This window comes from Agelaius tricolor, unplaced genomic scaffold (assembly GCF_023055355.1).
Source record: "Agelaius tricolor isolate 1412-34295 unplaced genomic scaffold, bAgeTri1.0.p SCAF_20, whole genome shotgun sequence".
Classification (NCBI taxonomy): domain Eukaryota; kingdom Metazoa; phylum Chordata; class Aves; order Passeriformes; family Icteridae; genus Agelaius; species Agelaius tricolor.
Window position 1 is genome coordinate 4,386,198 of NW_027269280.1, and position 24,003 is coordinate 4,410,200.

Sequence of the window (24,003 nt, forward strand, 5' to 3'; positions counted from 1 at the left end):
GAAATAAGCCCACATTATTTCACACACTGAAAGGGTTTTAGCATTTTATAGTAATACTGTAAACAAAAGATTAAAAGTCAAAATATTGTACAGACAGAATGACACTGATAAATACAAGGTTTGGAAAAAGGCAAAAAAAGCTTTTCCTTTCCTCTGCAGCATTTTGTAAAGGAAGAGCAAGTTTGTTTACAGGGGAACAAGAGATCTAGTCCTAAAAGAAAAACACACCTTTGTTACTGGAGGTGCTACAAACTCTGTGACTGCAGTGCTGTGAGTGGAGGGTTCATGAACTTGCTGCTGGGGGTTCCTGTGGGGTGTGGACCACTCTGATTTCAGTGTAGCTGGAGCAGGGGCTGGCAGTTACTGAAGTGTCCCCTTGGTTTTGGATCAAAGGCAGGTTTAAATAAGTGATAAATTACACCATAGCTCAGTGTCACCCTGCTTTGGGAAGCAGGTAAGATATGTTAAAGAACAGCACACAGTGGTGTCCTGGGAGACTGAAAAATACCATCTGCTGCCTTTCAGCCATTATTTAAGGAAAAGTTCCTAGAAGATTCTCGATGTGCTTAATTAATTGCCAGTTGCATGATTTTGAAGTAGGTTTCACAAAGGTCATTTGCAGTTTTAATCCCAGCCTGCCTCTGCTGTCAGGCTAGAGCTGCTTCTGGGGTTCAGAAGGGCAGAAAGGAAATAAAACACCACAGTGAAGAACATTAATTTACTGGGCTGTCATCTCCTCTCTCCATTCCTTCCCTCCCTCAGCCTCTGGGAGCCAGACAGCACCAGGAATCCAGCAGTGCTGTGGCACTTGTGCTTGGAGATATCCACACAAACACACCATGGCTGGCTCCTGGGCAGGGACAACACAATTCCAAATGGGACATCGGCAAAAATCAGTGATTTCCTGCACCACCTAAAATTCAGACTCCCAAAATTATTCTCAATTTTTAAATTATGGACTGACACACTCCTGTGAACTGTTATGGATGAAGAAACCTGGAGCACACATGGCCACTGGGGCCAGGTCAGCAAGTTGTCAAATTTTGAAAGATTTGCATAAAAAACTTCGAGGAGATAAGAGAAATGTTTTCACATTTGGATATGTTGAGGTACACAGGTTATGTGCTGTGGCAGACACAGCTGCTTTTGCACTGGCACTCTTCTAACTTCCTTTTTTTTTTTAATAATCACAGAAATCTTTAGTGAAATTGCATCTGGAGTTACTGAGAAATGCTGCTGCAAACAAGACCTCAAAGATGACAGGAAAATTCTGCAGGAAACTTAATTACTAACTCAGAAACAAAGGATAATATTTTAACCACTAATGCCCTAAAATAACATCAAACATATATTAATGGCATAGTGACAACTAAAAGAAATAACTATTAAGTTTCAAATTCCTTCCAAAACATAAAGTGACAAAGACCTTGTAGAGCTACACGTAACAAGCTTGGATGCCCACAACTACTACTGGTTTAGCAGACTAAAAAAAAAGAAAAAAAACAAACATATTGCACAACAGTTGATATGGGAACAGAGAACGTTGGGCTCGCACCCCGTTACCAGGACAAACCTTCTTCCTGCTGGGAGCAGTCCTGGAGCCTGGGGAGCCTCAGCCAGCAGGATCCCAGCATGGGGAGGGCTCCAGAGGGATGGAAATGCTGCTCTGCCATCCGTGCAGTGGTGTCAGAGCAGTTCCACCAGCAGGATCTGAAAGCAGAACGTGGCCCCAAGGAAACATCTACAGCGCTGGGACATGAGAGTGGCTCAACAGCTACTTGCAACATGCTATTATCCATAACTACACTGGCAACACAGGCACAAAATAAGGCAGTGGGTTAAATTAATCATAAAATTGTTAGAAAACATGCAAAAATAATACTGAGTTTAAAAAAAAAAAAAAAAGTTTCTTGCCCCTTGAATTTTTTTCTCCTCGTAAAAATGCGCATAGTTCCACACCTAGATGTTGAAATCCAACTTTTAAAAAAAAAAACCCCAGAGTAAAAAGCCTCGAGCGGCTCAGTTGTTGTTCTCTTTGGTTGTGATGGTGACCAGCTGCTTGGCGGCCTTGGCGATGTCGTAGGCGCACTGGATGACCTGCTGTGTCACCAGCTGCATGTCGGGCGCGGCGCTGGGCTCGGCGGGCAGCGCCTTCCTGCACTCCGACTGCAGCCTGTAGGCGCTGGAGGTCAGCAGCCGCAGGGAAGTCCTCACCAGCTCCGACTTGGGCTTCTGGGAAGGGAAAAAACAGACGCTGCAACAGGCAGAACAACACAACCTTTTAATTAGCGTGCTCACAAGGGCTCTTTGATGCGGCCGAGCCCCGATTCCCCTCGTGGCAGCGGGCGGAATTTCTCCCTCCTCTCGGGAGATCCCCAAGGGCTGCCAGGCAGCAGGCAGGGATTTTGCTCCGTGCCCTTCCTTAGGAAGTTACTCATGCACATTTCTGGTGGCTGTTTACGGTCCCAGCCCATGTCCTGGCTGGCAGGAGGGGACAGCATGTCCAGGGTGATGGGTGCAGGCGGGACAGCAGCCTTGGCTCTTTCCTTGCAGTTTTGGAGAAGTGGGTAAAGACTTTACAAGAACTTGGTCATGGGGATTTCAGTCCCTAAATCCCCATGACCAAGTTCTTGTACAGTCTTTACCCACCTCTCCAAACAGATCACTTTGATGGGTGGATAACAGATCTAAACGTGGCTGCAGGAAAGAAATCCAGGTGATGGCACTCAGATGGAAAAGGGGGTGATGAGTCTGGTGAAATCCCCATATAACCACACAACTCTTCATGCCAGATTCAGTTTTCTACAATTCTTAAAGAGTTTTACATTCGAGAGTACAATTAAAGGCCTGGACTCCCACTTCAGCCTTTCCCAATTGCCATGCTAATAAATACAAAGGTGCATCATAAAACCCCATCATTTCTCTCTACTGTTTTCATTTTGAAGGGAGAAAATTTTTGATTTTCATTCTGAAGGGGAATTACACATGAAGATTGAGGCCAAAACTGATGGTGGCAGGTACTTACTTTTGGGAACAAGGCTGCCATCTCTGTCACTGCCACATGTATTCTCTCGGAGCACGGTATATAGCTGCAGAAAGATGCCCTGGGTTATTCATTGTGTAGAGACCCCCCCTTTCCCTCTTCCACTTCACTGCTCAGTGATTGTTATTCTAAAAACAACCATGTGACTTCAGAAAAAGCGACAACTTAACCAAAAGTGCAAAATTATTGCTTAGATTTTCGTTGTTTTTTGGAGTTGGTTTGAAGGAATAATTTTCCATACTTTTTTAATATAAAACTTTGTTAGGAAAGTCTCCATTTGTGTGCAACTCCAGAACACCAAGATGCCTTCTTGGATTAATTAACACCCAGTAAACAGACAAGGCAAATTCTTACACACATGCGTCCCCAAACTACCAACTGCACTCACAGTCAGTGAATTCTAAATATTCACTAATTCTGATGAGTTATTTAATAAAATAAAACAGATTCCATGAATCCTCACAGATTTCACTTCTGATTTATATACCAAATGAAAACTGGTCTGTTCAAAATAGAACTATTTCCCATGAACTGCTGTGAATAGTGAAGTGTTAGTGTGCTCTCTCACAAATCTCATTTCAAAAGACTCACTTTTAATGCTTCAAAAACTCAATTTTAGCATAAGTTAGTTCACATGAGAATCTCAAAACTCACAAAGCATTCAAGAAAACTATTCAGCATGTGTGGGTTATGGTAGGCCAGTGCCCTTTCAAGCAAAAAGAGCCCCCAAACCCACCCCCCCCCCAGTCATTATTTGTTTGATCTCCTTGAACACCAAAGGTGCAAAAAAATCATTCACTTGCAAATGCACTGAGAGAAAAGCAACACACTGGGGTCATTTTGGCAATGCAGGAAAATTGCTTCAAAAGGAGTATTTCCATGTGTCTCAAGTCACATGAGTTCTCCCAAATAAACTAAAAGTGGAGAGAGGTCTTCCCAAGTTCAGCACAATTCCCCTTCTGCTGTGGAGTTAATGATTAATATGCTCCCTGCAGTCACAGTGACCAGCACCCTACCTCATTAAAAAGTCAATTTACTGATTAAACCCTTCACTAACAAGGCAGAGAAAGCCCTGAGAATAACCTGAATGAGACACTCAGGTGAATAATGGTTTCACTGTATGTTCTCTAGGTCAGCTGCTAAATTTCCAGTGTAGCCTGGAGGAATGGCTTTAGTTTAATGTCTAAACACTCACTGTGAGATGCTCTGACACTGTGTTGGGTTTACACACACTCCAGTGAGACATCAGGAAGATATTCAAGTAGTGACAGCTTGGGAAAGGAATCCCTCATTAGCAGTAAATTGTGTTAATGTCTTTCTCCAATCCTGACAATTTGTTGGCTGGGGTTTGAACCTGGGCAGTTCTGTTTTAAAGAGCCTCTCATGCAAATGTCACTTTTATTTTAGGCACTAACAATGTTTCAGTCAGGTTGGAAGATACCATAAACAAACATTTTTTTTCAAGGATTTGAGATACAAATGATCTCATTTGACCCCCAGTTGTATAAACACTCCAAGGGCCTCAACTGTCAGGTGTGAATGTTCCACTTTGGAAATGTGAAACTCCTGCTACTTTTGCAATGGTGCTAAGAAGCAGCAACCACGTGTTTTGTTCATAAAATCATGGAATGGTTTGGGTTGGAAGGGAACCTTAAAACCTCAAAGATTTCTTCCTAAAGGAAGAAATTCTTCCCTATGAGGGTGAGGAGGGCCTGGCACAGAGAAGGTGTGGCTGTCCCATCCCTGGAAGTGTCCGAGGCCAGGCTGGGTGGGGCTTGGAGCAGCCTGGGACAGTGGAAGGTGTCCCTGCCCATGGAGGAGGTGGAACAAGGTGGTCTCCAAGGTCCCTTCTAACCCCAACTATTCTGTGATTCCACGAACCACCCAAGCTGTAATTGAATTTATCTTGACAGGCAATAAAAACCAAAACAGAGCCAGGAGAATACACCAGAGCCAGCTGCAGCTCCAGGCTGTGGTTCTGTTCCCCACTGACACCTGCTGGGAGCTGAAGGGGCTGTGCCACACCCCAGGCCTGGAGGGGCTGCCTGCAGCTCCCTCATCCCCTGCAGCATTTCATGCATCGCCTTCCACGACCCCTGTGCAGCCAGAGAGGGAGGGAAAGAGGCAGCAGAGAGAAGGAGAAAGGACACTGTGCCTGGGAGGCAGGGACAGAGGCCAGAGTACCAGGAGGCAGGGCCGGGCTGCTGGCTGCTCTGAGGCTGCAGGGGCACTCGCTCAGGGCCGAGGCTGGGTCTGAGCTGGGATGGGCCCCCACGCTCCAAGGGCCTGCTGAGCCCATGGAGCACAGGGAGAGGGATGGGAGAGAGTGGGAAACAAAAGGAAGAAGGGGTTTCATTAATAGATGATACTCTTGCATTGTATTTTTTTTTTTTTACTCTCCAGTTAGGTATGCAGCATGTGATTTTTCTCTACGTTCCCAGCATGAACTTGGAGGATGTGTTATTACATCCTCAAGTGTCTCATTTTGGTAAGGAAGCATTCTCCTGTGTTAAGGAAACCAGGGAAGAGGAAAACAAACAACAGCAGCTTCCTAGTCCAGTGTTTTGCAAGACAACACTCATCTAAGCATAGGCAAACACCTCACTCCACGTGTGGTACAGAAAACAAAAATGCAGCATAACAGGCTTTTAAAAAACCTGATCAATTCAACAACAAAAGCCAGGTATGCTGCCTTGTTTCCTTCAATGATTTAAAATAAAATCACAACTTTATAGTGTGATATACATAAAAACTACACTCATTTAAAGTTTCTCCGTGTGAAACAAGCACCAAGAGACTGCACTGAAAAGGTTACACCAAGGGCAAAGAGCTCAGCACAAACACGGCAGAAGTCGTCACTTGGGTGAGAAGGAGAGGCCACGCCAGCCCTGCTAAAAATAGCAAAGTACAAGAAGGAAAAAACACAGAACAAAAGTGGCCCCATTGTTGTTCACTTCTCTGAGCGAGGCAGGAAGTGAGGGCTCAACACAAACCTCTGCTGCTCCTCCCAGGCACAGAGGGCACCGAGCTGGGGCCACAGCACAGCCAGACCCAGCAGCCTGCAGGGCCAGGTTTGTGGAGCCCAGAGTGTTCCAGCCCCAAAATGTGCTCACACCTTTGATTTACAGCCTTCTAAAAGAGCTGTGTGGGGAGCAGCACCTGATGATCAGCAAGGGTAGACCACTTTTAGTCAGCCACAGCTATTCTGGAAATTGTTCAGGTGGGCCAGAATTTCCCAGAGGGAGCTGAAGCTGCTGCAGCCTGATGGGCTCAGTCAGTGTTCTGCTTACTCAGCTGGCTCTGTATCTAAAACCAATAGCTCAAAATGCTTTTGCTGCTACAAAATTTGTACTAATACCTCAATAGGAAAGCCAAATTCTCTCTTTTTCACAATTTGCTCCTGAGGCAAGGCTTGGTGTTACTATCACACTCTGCAGGGTGTAATTACCTATGGACATAGAGAGTGAAGACCCAAGAAAAACTTGCAGTGAGTTTTCTACAAGACATTTGATTTGTGCCTATTACAACCCTGGTTTTTTGCAGGACTCAAGGGCAGGGCAGGCAGCACTGCAGCCAGAACCCCCTCACAAGGGGCTGGTCACTTGTCCCCAGCTTGCCCTGTGGCACTAAGGACACCAGGGAACACCACAGACCCACACATTTTACAGGTGTGAAATAGAGGAGCTGTATTTCACGTTCACCTGTGCTACAGGTGAAAACACCTGAAGAATTCCCTTTGTTTCCTCCCCAACTCCAGAGCTTTTCCAGCCCTCCCTCCTTACCTGTCATGTTTGTTCTCCTGTGCTGCTCGCAGCAGCTCCTGGATGTTCTTGGTGATCTGCTCTGTTTTCCTGATCACATCTTCTGTACTGGGCAGGCTGGAGCTGGGGGCTGGGTCAGTGTCCTCAGGGATGGAGCCCTCCCCCTGCCACACCACGCTGCGCTGCCTGCCCTTCCTGCCCGACCTGCAGGGAGCAAAGCAGGGCTTGGAATGGGGACACAGCAGTGCCCTGTCACCCCCAGCTGTGTCACAGCACCTACCCTGGCTCCTCCAGCTCCACGGGCGTGGTGGGGTTGTCATAGTCGCTCTCAGACACGCTGCTCTGCTTCTCCAGCTTGGAGGCCTGCAAGGAACAGATTTACTTCAGCCTGTGCAGGAGAGAGCAGCTCTGGGCTGGGCCAGAGCCATGTGCTGTGCACGGGGGTTTGCTCCTTGTACAACAGCTCTGGCATTACCCTGGAGCTGCTGTGCCCCTCTCCCCATGCCAGGGCTGCTGCTCAGCTCGTACCCAAAGCCCTGGGCACTGCCAGCACAGCCCCACCAGCCCCTGGACACCCAGCACGGCAGGACAGACAGACAGAGCACAGCATCCTTCCCTGCCACTGAAACTGCCCCAGGGACACACTCTGAGAGGCCACAAGGAGCTGAGGCCAAATGGAGAAGCAGCACCATGAAACAGGAGCCTGATCAATGAGTAAGAGCCACTGGAGAGGGAGAGAACCCCAGAGAGAAAGAGGCCAGACCAAGAGAGCAGAGCAGAGGCCAGAGACCACGGTGGGGAGGCTGAATGCAGAGTGGGAAGGCCACTGCAAAATGGGAGCCCAAAACAAGGGCTGAAGACTGTGGCAATGGGAAAGCCCAAATAAAGACAGGAGACAGAGATGGGGGAGCCCAAACTGCAGGTGGGAGACTGAGGGCATGTATGGGACTGACAAGACCTGGAGCTCATCACAATTTGGGGCCAGAGGGGTTAAAGCCCATTGCAAAGTGAAGCCCAAAACAGGGTGGGAAGCCAAAGTGTGAGGAACTGAGGCCCACTGAATGCTTAATGCTGGTACAGAGCTGGAAGACCAAAGAAGTGAGAGTTCTGGATGCAACAAGGGCAGGAGGCCAACCATGAGAGTAGAGGGCCACAGAAGAAGAGTGTCAAAAGGAGGAGAGGGGCCAATTCCAAAGTGGAAGCTGAAATGAGAGCAGGAGGAATGCAGGGAAGCAGAGGCTGGATTGAGCTCTGCAGGCCCATGCAAAGTGGGAGGCTGATCCCAGAAAAAAGGCTGAATGAAGAAAAGGATATCAAAATGAGCTTGGAGGGCAAATCCTCAGCCAGGCCCCAGGATCACCACACATCTGCTTCCTCAAGTCTTCTAAAAACTGCAAATCTTCACCCAGGTGCCCAGCACAGTGTGACTGGTGTCAAATACACCATGCTGGTGTCACTCTGATCCCAGAGCAGCCCCAAAAACCAGCCCTGAGGCTCTTACAGAAACCCTGAAGTCATCATGAGGGAGTCTCCAGGGTTAATCTGTAAGGGACACCTCCAATCTGCTGATCAAATAATATTTCTGCCTCAAGGACAGACCAAAAATGTGACCAGGAACTGGTTTTCACTGACTGAGAGTCAGAACATTTGTTAAGCACTCATCTGATGTTAAACCCATCAATTCTTAAGTGAAGCACCTGGAGTTAGGAACCCCTTTTCAATTTTAAAGTTACTCTGCACAGAAGGAAAAACCAGCATTTTTTGAACGCTCTTCTTTCAGGACAGCTGGTAAAGATCAGTTGTAAAAGTGAAATGTATTTTGAAGGTAAGAAACTATTTTATGTAGAGTCTGACCTTTGTCTGACCTTTCCCCACTCCCAGGTGTACAGAGACAACAATCCTAATAGTGGCAAAGCTCGACCATCTGGTCAGAAATACAAACAACAGTGATGAATTATAAGAAGAAGCTACTATGGAAACACTAATATAGAATCAGTGTAGAATAAAAACAATCAACTAAAACCTGTGCAAGTTTCCAGTACCAGACAGCACTGCAGCCAAGCCCAGATTTCCATTTGGCCAAGCTGGATATTCCATTGAAAGTTTTTTCTTCTATCCCTATTTGCAAATCTAATATTTTCTGAACTAACATGTCCAAACATGGCACAGTCAAAATAAAATGGGGACAGAAGGAATTAAAAAGCAGGATCTGTATCCTGGCAGAGAGAGACCAGAGTAAACATTTAAACCCCCAAATTTGTTATCTGTAAGGCAAACAGTCAATCAGGACCACCTGGATTGGTGCAAGCCACCGGCCCCCAAGGAAAGCAGCTTTGAAGCTGGGCCTCATGCAGTGCTTTTAGTCAGCAGCAGAGTTGTACATTGGCTTAGAAACATCAGTGAGAGCCTGGAAAATCAGTGTCCAAACAGCAGCCAGCTTGTCTCAGGGCTGATGTGCAGCTGAAGGAGTGACCTGGAGAACCGTGCGCGGTGTTAAAGGCTGAAGATGTGAAGTTAGAGAGAGGCGAGAGCCCGGAGCTGGGGGCAGCAGGAATGGAAGGGAGGAGATTCTGCTCCATGCAGGCTGGAAGGCCAGGCAGTGAGAGGGGGAAGAGAGAGGATGTGCTTCTGGGGAGATTGGCACCTCCTCCAGGGAGAAGATCGATGGGGAAGGTACTTAACCCTTCGTGTGCTCTCATCCCTCGACCAGGAAAGCGTGGAGGGGAAGGAAGGTAGAGATGAAGAGGAGGTCACAAACGCACTCCTCCCGATCTAAAAATGGGAAAGACAAAAACCAAAACCAAAACACAAACAAACTCTTAACTGAAATCAAAGGAACATTCTTAAAACCATGGAGATGACATAAAGCAAGAATGATGTTGAGAATCTGGCTTAGGCTGAGGGGACTTAATTCTTTCAAAGTACAATTGAATTCATGCCCATTCTAATACTGAGATTCCAGAGGTGCCAAATTCCATGGAGAACAAAAAAAGTCACCACGTGCCAAATTAACTAACTCCACAAAACAAATCAATGCTTCAGAACTGCCACTGCTATCCAAATTTCCACCCAAATGACCAAAGGACCTATACAAAGCACTGTCACATTTTGCACACACTGTCACACACAAATGAAGTCTGACATTTCTTGCTGCCAGAACTGCCATCATATCAACATGACAATATAATTTAAAATTATCCATATTTCATAGCTTAAATTAATTTAATTGATGGTGGGGATTGATTCCCTTGGTGCATTCAACTGTCTTCTGTGGAATGTGCATGGAATATTTGCCCTCCCTCATGCCAAAAGTACTTCAAAATACATTTTAAAGGTCTTAATGATTTGACTAGAAGGAAATAAAAGACATTGCTACTAAGAGGGAAACATATTGTCAAAAATCCACACATTTTCAATGCGTGTCTAAAAGATACTGTCCTGTATTCCAGCCCACAGGACAATCTAAGAAGGCGAAACAAAAAATTAACTGTGCTAATTAATTAAATGCACTTGTTAATTAAATGCACTCGTAGGTGTTGGGTCACTTCTGTAAAGCGTGAACACTTCAGTGCAAAATCCCTCTGATCAACAGAGAACTCCCTCCCCACATCACACAGGAAAATACTAAACCAGAAGAATCTGCTTGACTGGCAGATCTAAACCATCTCCAGCCTCCAGTTCCTAATTCAGAATAAGAAACTGGTAGTCTGGAGAAAATTTTTCGATTTTATTTTATTTTTGTAAGGTGGTTATCAAGTTCCACAAATTGATACCTGCATGTTTATCTCCAGAAAAACACATGAATTTTACCTACCTTCTTGGAATACTATTTCCCCCTCCCTTCCTGGTTTTCAGACAATCACATATTGATATTTTTTATATATATATAGATATATAGGTATAGATATACACACACTGCTTTTCAAACCATCAGGCTCCTGCAGACATGTTAATACAGCAAACATGAACGATTCTCACAGTTTTATCCCCTGTTGGTTTTTTTTTTCCCCTCTGAGGCAGAAGCTGAGTGAACGAGCGGCGTCGGAAGAGACAGCAAAGCTGAACATGAGAGGCAGTGCAGAAGCAGCAGCACTTTTACTCACGTGTGGAGGGAAGGGCTGCAGCCTGGTGATGTTTTCCTCTGGGTAGGTGACCTCCCCCATGGGCAGGTAGGGCTTCTGCCCCGAGCCAGTCTCGTACATGGACATGGGCCTGCTGCCCCGGGCCGACGGGCGCCGCTTTAGGGAGGAATTGCTGCTGGGGTCTGGGTACTCAGAACCACTTTGCACCTGATAGATATTGGTTGTGGCCTGTCTTCTGAGGTTGGTATTTTCACTCTGGAGAGTTTGGAGCTGAAAGAAATGTTTAGCAGTGGGATTTGGTTTCCTAAGAGCAAGTGCCAAAAGCAAAGTGACCACGCGACACTCGCTTGTCAGCCGTACCAGAAAATCCAGGTACTGCTGCCTGGGGGTTCATTTCTTTTTCAAAATCAACTTGACTTGCTTGGTACAAGCATAGAAAACACCTTTGTTTCAGATCTGGAAATATTTAGGTGCTGATTTCCAGCAGCTGCTGGGATGTAAACTAAAGTTAGATGTTAAAATTGGCTGCTGTAGTTCAGAAACACACGACCCATTCCCTCCAGCCTGCTCTACTGGCACAGGAATCCTGGGATAGAATGAGGCTGTGGGGGAAGGACTGCCAACACAACAGTTTTCCAAGCAAAGGGATCCATTGCAGCAGCCAATATAAGGACTTAGAAGACTTTAACATAAGGCCAGTGAAATCTGACAATGCCAGAACTGCAGCACAGACACCAGAGGCAGCACAAAGGAACTTGAGCTTGCTCTGCAAAGCAAGGAGAGAGCTCAGCTTATGAAAATTAGGCATCAGCTATTGCTATCTAAGAAGCCAACAAGAAAGCATTTTAAAGCTTTTTATTATCATGTATTTATTTGATAGTGAAAATGTACCAATTCTGATTGTTTTGTGGACTTGGAGTAAGTTTGCTATATTAACACATCGGAAAGAAAAGATGAAGTGAAGAAAAACTGCAGGACAGCAAGAATTTCCCTTCTGCTACACCATGAAAATATCCTAAAGCCTCATTAATTCATAGGCCCCAAAGGTTTTTTTTTACCCTAAATGATTTTACGTGTCTAAAGAAACCCAATCTAAGTGAAAAATGAATTCAATTGATTCAAGAGAAATGCTGAAACCAGTACAAGCTGTTGAAAGACCAAGGAAACACCCTGAGATCTCCCAGCGTTCACCATTCCAACAGAACAGAAGAGAATTGGCACTTTGAACAGACAGAGATATTCCAATTAATCTGAGGGTAAGCAGCCAGCCCTTTCTAGCCAGCCAGACAGGATAGTGAACTCAGATATAAATTGTCCTTTACCCCACAAAAATACAGGTAAGTGCACACACACAGGGTGTGCTGGCACTTGATTCCTCATTGTTTAAAGCTGCTTATATTGAAGCAAGACAGCAAAAACACCCAAGACTTGCAACAACTGTCCTGTCACTTGGAAAACTGATGTTAAATTTTGACATAAGTCAAATCATTCTCGTGATTTGCAGGGCTGGGTCACCACCAGCACCATGAAAAAACAAGATTTAAAACATGTGTTGCACATAAATATTTATAGTCTCATGTCTGATCCCAAAGCAGCTCCACTTTAAAATGAGTTTTTTCACTATCCTAATATTGGATTATTTCATCCTCAGTTCCAGCAGTTTTATTGTGACAATTTCAGACACCCCAAGGAGGGAGGGGTTCCTCTGTTACCTTTTTCTGCATAATCCTCAGCTCATCACTCAGGTTGATGTTCACTTTCATTAACTGCTGAATCTTCACCTCAGAAGCCACCAAAGCATTTTTAACCTGCATATATTCCTGGGCTGTCACTGGTCCATCTGACAAATCTGAATCCAAGCTCTAGGAAAAAGGAAGAGAAAAATACTTACACCATTAAGGAGAAGAAGAAAACAAGAAAATGAGATTTCAACAGCTTTTCATGTACTTACTTTAAAGGCATCACAGTTCAAATAAGGTTGAAATTAATAAGAGCCATTAACCAGAATCATTTGAAGTCCTCTAGAAAAGTAACCTGATGCCAATCAGCTCTTAGCTCCTCTAAAAATATTTGCATCAGAATTTCAGTGATAAAATACTGTTTTATAAGGGTTTTTAAAAATATGCAATAAAGAACTGCAAAGTTATGAAAGACAGACTGCTAAATACCCAGTGTGCATTTCCAGGGAAGATTAAAGTAGAACCACCAGGTTTTTCTGCCTTTTGATGCCATTTTGCATTATCCCAGGAATGGTTTGACTCATTTGGACACCATTGGTCTGCTGTGAGTATTTCTCCAGTAAGAAGCAGGAAATGTTTGTGAAATACCATGGAATCACTGATTTAGAGCTTTCTGGCAGATCCAATTATTTCATCTATGCAATTAAATCTGTATCTTATCTCCAGCCATATACCTTAGTTTTCTAGAGAGGCTTTTTTTTTACAATAAAAAATCCTAAAGCAACAGCACTTAAGAAAGTTCATAGACTGAGTTATGATTACAAAATTAATAAAAATATTAATTTTCCGATAATTTACGCAAATGACCTTTATGAATAACACTTGGGGTATGTATCAATATTTCAATCCTACCTTCTGCCTGTTTGATTTAGCCACATTTGTTTCCAGATCTGTATCTTCATCTGAAGCAACACTGTCATAATCAGGCTGGTCATTGTCCTGACTTTCACTGCTGTGCTGATTGCTGATTGATTTCAGGATCAGCTCCACATTTTCTGCAGAGCAACACATAAAACACATACTAGTAAGTCTGGAGAAGAAACAGAAGTTCATAATTTGGAAAAAATTTAATTTAGATCCACCTAGGAGGAATGAAGGATTAGTGTCCAAAACTTCAAAGTATTATGGTTTTGTCTTTTTATTTCTTCTAAGTTAAAATAAGTGGTGAGAATCCTTCAGCAGCTTAATAAAATTCATATAAATTAAAAAAAACCCGAACAGATTACATTGGATAAATGGATGTCAGCATGCAAATGAAAAATATAGGGAAATACTACTAAAAGTTATAAAAGACTTTTTTGGTATTTTGTCTGCAGAGAGAAAAGCATATATGAAAACAATATATAGATCTCTTCCATAATTCAGCTCTGCTGAGGGGCTCTGGGAGTGACTGAACTACTGAAGAAGTGCCTGCAAAGGAGCTGGCAAGAAAAGCTCACTCACCTTTGGAACCAGTGAGAGAATTCCCCTGCTGTCTTCGTTTGGCATCACTTAAAATGTCTATAACCAGTGTAGCAAACTCGTGGGCATTAAATCGAGCCAGTTTCTGCCTTCCCTAAATACAGAATAAAGCAGAGGAAAGAAAAGTACATCCTACATCAGAAGAACAGCAGAGTCCCCAGGAAAAACTAAAACTACACACTTGGAGTTGACTGTTCAACTACATTTATTGCAAAAAGGGTGATTTAAAGGGGAAATGTGAATTTATTTAACCTCTTTCCAAGTAGATGCAATTCTTCTACAATAACGAAATGCAGTAAAGCAATATTACTTAGGCCTACTTAGTTACCTGGGCTGTTATATTATTTTTTACAGTATTAAGATTTCATACCTGATTCCTGGTTGAGGAGTATTCAGGATTTACAGGAAGAAAAGGGACCACAGTGGTCTCTGTCACCAGTGTGCTGTGGTTCTGAGTAGCGAGCCAAACTGCTCCAGAGGAAAAAAAAAAGAAGAGGGAATAACCTTCCTGTACTGCTTGACAGAATTTCTTTGTCAAATAAAAGACTGCAATTTCAAACACAAACACAATCAATTCAGAGGAAAGCTTTTCCCCAGAGGGTTCTCTGCTCTGTGAAAAACACAAGATTCTTTTCAATTAACATCCCCTTCAGGCAATGCAAGGCAAAGAAACTCCCCTCAGCAGTAATTGCTGAATACAGAAGCACTTGAACAGAACATGTGCTTGGATTGGAATTTTGTAGGTAAAGTGACAATCCAAACTTGTTTTATTTCATTCCACAAACTCTCACCTGCATCTGTTTCCCTTCTGTCAACTTCATCATAAACATCCATGGCAAGTTCTTCAAATAAGTGATTGCTTAGCTAAGGGTAAAGGAGAATAATTACAGTTTGAAAAGAAATGAAACCCAGTAAGATCTCTGATAACAGAAAGTAACTGAGAAAATATAAGAGCACAACTCTGCTTTTTTCTCCAGCCTCTGTAATGCATAGAAATGCTCCTTTCTCAGCCTGCACAGGCTGCAGACATGCATGACCACCCCATTTCTAGGTACAGAAACAACCATCCTGTTCTACACTCCTCCTTTCCTGGTTAATAGATTTATTTTTTCCTCTCCCATCTGATCACAAAAAGACCTTTTGTGTGTGGGGTGAGGCAGAGGGAATGTGGGAATGAGGTACCAAAATGGCACTGGAGATGTGAACTCCAATGAACAGTGAAGAATCACAAAATATTTGTGTGTTTCAAGCTGCTCCTACAGCAGATGGGTCAAGAGACACTTGTGCTAAGGAGCCTGAGAGATGAGAGTTTGCCACATCTAGAAAAGGAGTTTTACTTACAGACTGAAGCTTCTTCTTGGCTGCTTTTGCCAGTTCTGATACATCCAGACTGCTATGAAAACAAGAAGTGATCATTACATCTACAGCATTTCATGGCTTCTACATATCCAAATTCTATATTTTGGTAACTCAGTGATTAAAATGTCAGTTTTACCTTAACCCCCCTAATATTTCAGTATTTTTATCATTGTTTTTAACACGCTGATGTTATTAATATTGCTACTATAACATCACAATTAGCATATTATTAAGCATTCTTTTTAAATTTTAAATGAAATAATACAAAAAAATTCTTTGGAATATGAATACCCACAGGTTTTTTACCCACACAATTTTTAAGTTACTGAAGTTTTTCACAGAAGTTTTGCAAGCAGGAGGTTGGACAGTGGTTTACTTACAGCCGTCTTATTTCCAATTGCACAGCAATAAAAGAGGAACAGGAACTTAAAATTAGTACTTGATACTTCTTATACAAATCTGATTTCATTGATCACAAGTTAAAAGCATTAAAAAAATCAGGAAAATACTCAATTGGTCCTTAAATTATTTCCACAATCTGTTTCTTAGGAATTCCCTTTGTGTTTCCCTTCCCAGAAATGTCTCACCTTCTCCCTGCATTTTAACAAATACAATCAGCTTCTGTAATTTTCTAATTTTGCTGATATTCCAATATTCTTTCAATGAAAAAAAGCTTTCAAGACTAATAAAGGCACACATAAAAAAGTTAGAATAGCAACAAGCTTAAAAGGTGTTTCAGAAAGGAAAGAAAACTTAATTATTAGGGGTTTTTAACTCTGATGTTTTCAGACATGTGATGGAATCAGCAACTTACCTGTCTGCCATCTGAGGTATAACAAAGTGCTGCCCATTTTTGTGCTCTAAAGTTGAAAACAAATTGCACTTTACTAGGTTGGTACTGGCCAGCAATTTTCAATAATAAGAATCAGGGAACACTAAATAATTTATCTTGCATGTAACTACTCAATTAAGGCTTATTAGGTGTATTGAAATTCCATTAAAAAAAAAAAAAGAAAATTAAGTTCTAACACAGGTACCTTTATGGTTAAAAATCTGTAAGTGTCCTTGTGTCAAAAAGCACCCACTTAACAGAACACTCCCCTGCTGCTGCACTTCAATTAGAAGAAACTACTTGGAAGAGTTTCTACAGCACATAAAGAACATGTATTTGTGGAAAACCAGGAAGGGGCTTTGTTTTTAATTTATTTCTATTTAAAACCTTGCTATTTTATCCCAATTTTAAATGCATCATCCCTAATCATGCATCTTATACTTTCTTTGGTTATGTGTAATTTATTTGACTATTTTGGAAGGGATACAAAAAATGCAGTGCACAAATATGACACAGCAGAGTCTGAATGTCCTGTAAGTGTCAGGGACAGGTCTGAGGGTGCAGGTGTGGAGCTCACCTGGTTTCCTGCCACAGAGGTAGAAAGCCAACCTGTCTGTGAGCTCGTACTGGATCTCCACCAGCCTCTCTGCCAGCTCGTGGTGCCCCCCTTGCCTGCTCACACACAGGGACAGGGGGCAGTCAGTGACACTCAGAAATGGTCAGACAAACACATTTAGTACAAGCCACCGCTGCACTGTTTGGTGCATCAACCCATCACAGACTCACAGCCCAGTTCCACCCCCGTGCCTCAATCCATCTCTGCAGCTGGGACATTCCTACAGCAATTCCTGAGCTAATCCTCCTGGAGTTAGCTCAGGAATTGGGCAGAACTGGAGACTCCTGGAGCCTGAACTTGCAGAAACTCTTCTCTAATTAATTTCCTGTGAGCTGCTAGATTGGCACAGCCTGTGTCATTGGCATCATAGCTGATGTCTCAGGCACACAGAACACAGGCTGTGATCTGATGAAAATACTTATTCCTCAGTTTTATTCATTCTTTCTTTCTGGAAAAAGTATTATTAGCATTTAGCAGACAAATTATTTCAGGACAGAAATGTAACTTAGCAGGTCTGTTGTGTGATTTATGGATATCAGAGACTCCTACCTTGCATAATCAACTGGAGTTTTCCCATTGGAATCTTGTGTACCAGGATCAGCACCATAAACTGCCAACAGCTCTGCTTGCAAAGTCTGTCCTGCCTTAGCAGCAACGTGCAGTGGGGTGTTTCCTTTCTCCTGCAAGAGATTAAGGAAAAATATCTACTTAACCTACAGGTCTGAGTAGGACACTGAAATACAGCATGAATCAGTTGAAATGAGTGTAAATAATATTAATTGGAATTGATTGTATATCATCTAAATAATGAGAAAAGTGTTCCTACAGGATGGAAGAAGTTGGCTTGAGCTCCTAAGGAGAGCAGTCGCAAACAGGTCTCCAGATTCCCTGTCCTCACACTGGAATGGAGTTGCTGAAAAAGAAGCAGAATTATATTTAACACAGCAGCAGCAACAGTGATTTAGCAGTTGTGTCTCAGCCATGCTTTGAGGAATAAGAGTATGCAGAGCTCTTACTACAGGTCTTTTGTGTAAAAGTTTTTCTCCAAGTTCACCTCAATTAATGCCTCTCAATCATCGCCTCCAGTGATACCCACAAAAAAAGGGCTTCAAGTTGAAGTCAAGCTTTATTTATTTATGTGATAGTGCAGAAAACCAGAAACAGTTGAGCCAAAAGCCAGCAAGGGAAGTCAGTGAGATCTGCCTGTGCTGTCCCAGGAGGCACTGACCTTGCTGAGATCCTTGGCAGTGACACTGTCGTCCTCCCGGCACGGCAGGCGATGCACAAACGCTAACATTTGATATTTAGCTCTGATGAACTCTGCTTTGTTGGGGCTGCAAAGAGCAATCCAGGCAACAAGAAGGGAAAGGAAAGAAATATCAGTGTTTTCATAAGTCATACAGACGTTCCAGAAAAAGAAAAAATTTACAAGTGAAGATTGAATCCGAGATTTGTGTGTTGCTGATGGCAAAGTTAGGCATGGAAAAATATTTTCATTAAAAAACAACCCAGTGCAGATTGTCTGACTATATAGAGAAAAAGTCTGTTACAGCCATCAAATATCTGCAGACTGTAACATGTGGTGTCTGTTTCTTAAAAGAAATACAGACTTTAAAATCATGCCAACTTAAAATCTATGCTTACTCTACACAGTAATTACATTTTAAAATGAAGCACCATAGTCAGGGACAAAAATCTGTGAACTTTTATTAAATTCCTCAACCAAACTTCATTTTGTTGGCAGCATTCAGATAACTGAAGCATATGACAAAGAAAAGTCCTTTGACTAAGGTGCAAGCAGAGCTCCTCACTATTCAACAGGAATCAATAATTCAGATAATTCAAACACTGTATCCCTATTTCTGCTATAAATTAAAAAAAAACAAACTTGGAAATAAAAGAAAAAAATAATGACCAAACACACACCGGTTCCTGCATGTTGTCCTGTCACTGCTGGATAAAATAATCCCACTTCTGTAAGATAACAATTCTGCATTTCCCACTTACTGCACTTTATCCTGCGGGCTGGCCTTGCGCCGCCCGCTCATCACAGAGGCAGGGTCCAGCAGGGAGTGCTCCCAGATGGAATTAGCACCATTGTTGTACAGAGTTTCCACCATCTGAAAGCCAGAACACAGAGATATTTTGCTGCTGGCTGGATTAATCAACTATCTGTAATAATTTTCAAGCAACAGATTCCCACTTTGTGTGCCAGCATCTGTAACCTGCTGGGGTATCATAACTGGGCACATGTTTAGGATGTTATGATGTGGAATTTAGTGAGAATCCCCTTAAAATTCTCTGCTCTTTCCAACAGCACCTACAGTGAAAAGAAAAATCAGGTTAAAGCAGATGTGCAGTGGAATTTCTTTCACAGATGTACTGTGAAAGAAAAGTTGAAGGGACCTTCCAAAGCAAAGGTATCAAATTCAAAATGCAAAGATAATTCTGACCTTAGTGGCCCACCACAACAAAAGAAGAGAAACAAAATGAAAATAACTTAAAAAAAACAAAGCTTAAAAGGACCATCCCTCTCAAAAAAAAAAAAAAGGTTTAGTGATTTAAATGACATTTTAAAAATCTGGTTTTAATGAAGGAAAACAGCTTTCCTGTGTACCTGCAGCAGTGTTGGAGGCCACGGGGTGTGTTTGAGATGCCTCACTTGGGAGATGTGACGGCCCAGGCTCCTGTGCACACTGCAGCACTCATCACAGATCAGGATCCCCCTGTTTATGGATGCCCAGCAAGGATCTGCAATAGAAGCCATCCATTATAACACAGGAAGCAGCACGACCTTGGATTGCAAAAGCAGAGCCTAAAATGAGCATTTTAACCTTCCCTGCTCAGCCACTGTGTGAGCCTGGGAACGTCACAGCCTTGCTGGGGGCTCTGGATGCTGGGAAAATGGGAAACACCAGTCCTGGCACTCATGGGGGACGTGGGATTCCAAGGACAGTGAGAAGATTTGCAGTGGAAATTTGGAGAAAAGCCCCACTGCTTGCAGTTCTCCTTGTGAAAATAGATTCCTTTCTAAACATAACAAAACACTGAATTTATCACCACCTTGAAGTGCTTTACTTGTTATTTTGTGGACTCCCACAGAAGTATTCCTAACAACAGTGCCTACTTGCTCTTTGAAAAAAACTCTGTTTTTCTGGGATTTTTTTAAGCTTTTCAAAAAATACTTTCTAAAAACACAAAATCTATACATAAAGTTGCCACAGCACCAGCCTTTCCCCCTACTACTCAGTTTTCAGTTCTAAAGTATAACAACATCTTTTAAATTTCCACTTTAAATAATAACAACACACAAGAGTGTCATAATAAAAAAGGATACATATGTGCCAAGTCAAAGGCTCAATAAAATCCAAAATTCTCAAGCAAAATAACTTCATCTCACAGCAGATCTGAACTGAACCATTTTATAAGCAGCCCAGAAAGAAAACTGATGGGAAGTGAAGTAGTAAATAATATATATGAGCTACAAACATCAAAAGGCATAAAATCAAGTAGGAATGGTAGATTAGGCTAAAACAATAAATGCCCACAGGACACCAAACAGGTCCCTCAGCAGCTCAGAGCTCAGTCTCCAGAAGAAATTCCAATTTCTGTCAGTGACACGTGAAACTCAACGTGCCAGAACCCTGCAGGAACAGGCAACTGAGCAGCCAGACAGAGCTTCAGACCTAGCACCTCCCAGGAGAACAAAAAAGGAAATCAAGATCTCTTTTATTTTGGAAAAATCTTAATTTCAAATGCAGAGATGGGTCTGAGGCCAAATAAGTGAGTACAAGGCGAGCCTGGTATTTGATGAGAGAACTTCTGAGTCCTGTCAGAACACATCTGAGCACTGGTGCATCATATGGAAAAGTCTCCTCTGACCCACACAAATGGACTGAATCCCTGCAAATGAGATGTGACTTCCCAGGTTTCTGAGCAGAGTTGGTGATCTGGGTGTGCTGCAGGCAATGCAGGCAAACCTGTCTGAGCCATGAGGGACAGCAGCATCTCCTGACCCACCAGAACCAGCCCAGAGCCAAATTAAAGCAGGTGAGACAAAAAAAAAAATCAATTTATTAAACAACAAATTACAACAAGCACATTGAACTCCTTGTTAAATCATTCTGTTATTTAAAAACTTTGATTTCGAAGAAGAAAAAGAGCAGCAATGGAGTGAAGATGATTTCATGGCAACCTAATGACCCAAACTGAGGCAGCCTTCCAGATTAATGAGCCTGGTCCCTTCTTGTTAGAGACAACCTCATCACACATGGATGGGATCCTTAAGGATCCTTTCCCTTGCCCATTCCCAGGCTGTTTGTGAGCACTGCTCTGCATTATCAACAGTCAGCACTGGGGATTTTCTTTATCTCCACCTCAACACCCAATGGCCCTGGATATTTCAGGTTTAAATTTAGTGTAATGAAGTATCTGTCCTGGAATTTGAGTAATTTTTAAGACAGACCTAATTATGGACTCAATCAGAATATGTTTAAGCCAGTACCAAAATACACAGAATCCCACAATCACTGAGGTTGGAAAAGACCTCCAAGACTGAGCCCAACCTTAGACTGACCATCCCCACCTTGTCACCAGCCCAGAGCACTGAGTGCCACATCCAGGAATTCCTTGGGCACCTGCAGGGGTGGGGAATCCAAACTTCCCTGAGCAAGCCCTGAGCACCCTTTCCATGAGGAAATTCCTCCTGGTGTCCAGCCTGACCCTCCCCTGGCACAGTTTGATGCAGTTCCCTCTCCTCCTGTCCCTGTTCCCTGGGAGCAGAGCCTGACCCTTCCCAGGGTATCCCCTCCTGTCAGGAGCTGTGCAGAGCCACAAGGTTCCCCTTGAGCCTCTTTTTCCCCAGGCTGAGCCCCTTTCCCAGCTCCCTCAGCTGCTCCAGCCCCTTCCCAGCTCCATTCCCTTTCCAGGACATCCTCCACGTCTGTCTGGAGCGAGGGGCCCAGAGCTGGACAAAGCAACTGAGGGGCCTCAGTGTCCAGCTCAGGTCCCAGCCTGGCCCTGCTGCCCACGCTGGTTTGGATACAAAGGACAATTGGGGAGAAGCTGCAGGGTTGGGCTGGCGCTTTCAGGAACCTGCAGGGTGGTTCAAAACAGGAAGTGTGAGATGGAGACAAACCCGGCCCTGGGTCTGAGAACTGAGCTCCTGCCTCGGGATAGGAAGTGCAGCACAAGAGCTGCTCTAAGATCACCCCCAGTCAAAGAAAACCCTCCACACACTCTGCCTTTGCAGAGACAAAGGGGGCATTGATGAGCTTCCAGGGGAAGCAATAATTAATGCAGGTGCTGGGCACACCCACAGTGATGCAAAGGCTGCAGCCCCCAGGTCTCGTGGCACAACCCCCCTGCACCCAGGGAAAAATTCTCTGGTTTAGCTAAAGGAAGGGGTTGATTTGTTTTATTTACAAAAAGATTAAATTAAGATTTCTTTCTATATGTGGATAAGCCAGCAGATTTCTAGTAAATAAGTAAAAAGCTGGCAGTGCTCTAATGTCACGATAAAAGGCAGGGTTACAGGATTACCAGACAGTGATTCTGATACCTCTGGAGCTTAAGGAACACAATTCACACAGCTTTATCTCCAAGCCACAACACCCCTGAGGTGTGCAAGCATAGATAGGCTGCCTTGTGTGATAGGGAAAATTGCCTGCCTGAGAGATGCCAGCTCCATTGAGTGTAAACCCAAATTTCTGCAGGGGTTCAAGAAGAATCCAGGCTAGTTTGGGTTGGAGGGAGCTTAAAGCTCACCCAGTTCCAATCCCTACCATGGGCAGGGACACCACCCATTATCCCAAGCCCCACCCAATCTGGCCTTGGACGCTTCCAGGGATGGGACAACCTTCTCAGGGCAGCCTGTGCCAGGTCCTCACGACCCTCACAGGGAAGAATTCCTTTTGTAGAAAGAAGAAAGTAACTTTCTGGAAGTCAATTTGGAATTTTTATCATTTTTTTGAAACATAACTCAGATTTAACAAAAGTTGTTCTCCCTTCTTGCACATCCTATCTTCTGCCAATTCAAGTGCTATCTACGTTACATATGTCAGAATAATGTATTATTACATTAGTGTTTTAATTCATATCAGTACGTGCATAATTAATTAATTGTATTGGAAGAACCTGCCCAGAACACAAACAGCAAAAACTAAAGAGACAGAAAAGACACAGACAGAGCTGATGAAATAAAGCAGGACAGTTTTAGATACAAGAGCAGCAGAACTACAGATGGTCAGGAGATGCAACAGCCTTCCTAAAGACAAGATCTGTTTCCACACGCTCCCAAACTGGTCTGCAGTGGGATATGTGTCAGCCCAGAGCAGACACTGAGCGTCTCAGACACCTCAGCACAACTTTCCTTGGAAGTCTGGGACACCGACACCCATATCGGGCCGTGGGACAACTCCCAGCTTACCTGGGAAGATGAAGAGGGAATGGATGAAGAGCTCCGAGCCCAGCCCCGCTCCCCCAAAGCAGCCCCGTCCCTTCAGTGACACACTCCCAACCCACGCCCTCCTCCCGCCTTTCAGCCGGTGCATTTCTGTCGGCTTTCCTCCTTCCTACACTGGGGAGCTCCGCGTTTCCTCCACACCGGAGATCTCCAGGATATCCCGGAGCTCTGCGTGCGCCGGGCTCGGGAGGGGCGGCGGTGCCGGCGGGACCCGGACGCTCGGACACGGAGTTATATCCCAGCCCTGCGAGTGTCCCAGCCCGGGCTGCTGGAAGCTGTCCTGCCCATGGGCTTTAGGTCCCTTCTCACCCGAACCCTCCCGCTCCATCACAGGTGCAGCGGCGGCCGCTCCGGGGCGGTGACACCCCCGGGCCAGCGGCGCCCCCGCGGCCCCCGGCCCAAGAGGGGTCGGCGGGACGAGCCCGCGCGGTGCCGGTGGCGGTGCCGTGCCTACCCTGGGCGCTGCAGTCGGCGCACACCTCGCTGCTCCTCAGGCGCTTCGCCATCGCGGGACCGGCGGCAGCGGCGGCAGCGGGGCCGGTAACGGGCCCCGCCAGCCCCGGGCCGGCCCCGCGCATGCGCGCCGAGCCGCTCTGTGCCGCTCCGCATGTCGCCCGTGCCGCCATCTTTACTGCTGGCATGGGCCT

At 44.2% G+C, this 24,003-nt stretch overlaps 1 protein-coding gene across 7 annotated transcripts; it reads right to left on the reverse strand.

Moving 5' to 3' along the window:
* Positions 1-30: 30 nt before the first annotated feature.
* GIT2 (GIT ArfGAP 2) lies at positions 31-23,963 on the reverse strand. Of its 7 annotated transcripts, XM_071445252.1 has the most exons (21): positions 23,811-23,963; positions 19,511-19,644; positions 18,901-19,013; positions 18,122-18,227; positions 17,720-17,806; positions 17,443-17,573; positions 16,855-16,949; positions 16,260-16,305; positions 15,428-15,479; positions 14,878-14,950; positions 14,457-14,554; positions 14,069-14,180; positions 13,478-13,620; positions 12,599-12,748; positions 10,908-11,156; positions 9,487-9,576; positions 7,085-7,167; positions 6,826-7,008; positions 5,228-5,329; positions 3,026-3,089; positions 31-2,232 (listed from the first exon to the last, which is right to left on the reverse strand). In XM_071445252.1, exons 1-21 carry the CDS (start codon positions 23,932-23,934, stop codon positions 2,020-2,022), a joined length of 2,448 nt encoding a protein of 815 aa, XP_071301353.1. In that variant the 5' UTR covers positions 23,935-23,963; the 3' UTR covers positions 31-2,019. The 7 variants fall into 7 exon arrangements, with proteins under 7 accessions (XP_071301353.1, XP_071301347.1, XP_071301346.1 ...); XM_071445246.1 differs by lacking the exon at positions 5,228-5,329 and having other exon boundaries at positions 15,428-15,476; XM_071445245.1 differs by lacking the exon at positions 5,228-5,329.
* Positions 23,964-24,003: the final 40 nt, after the last annotated feature.

Excerpts from the sequence above, each read along its gene's own strand:
- GIT2 (XM_071445252.1), bottom strand. The coding sequence starts at position 23,934 with ATGCGCGGGGCCGGCCCGGGGCTGGCGGGGCCCGTTACCGGCCCCGCT. Across the intron at positions 17,574-17,719 it reads AAGCCAACTTCTTCCATCCT|GAGAAAGGAAACACCCCACT; the intron begins GTAGGAACACTT and ends AATCTCTTGCAG. Across the intron at positions 2,233-3,025 it reads TGGCAGCCTTGTTCCCAAAA|AAGCCCAAGTCGGAGCTGGT; the intron begins GTAAGTACCTGC and ends TTCCCTTCCCAG.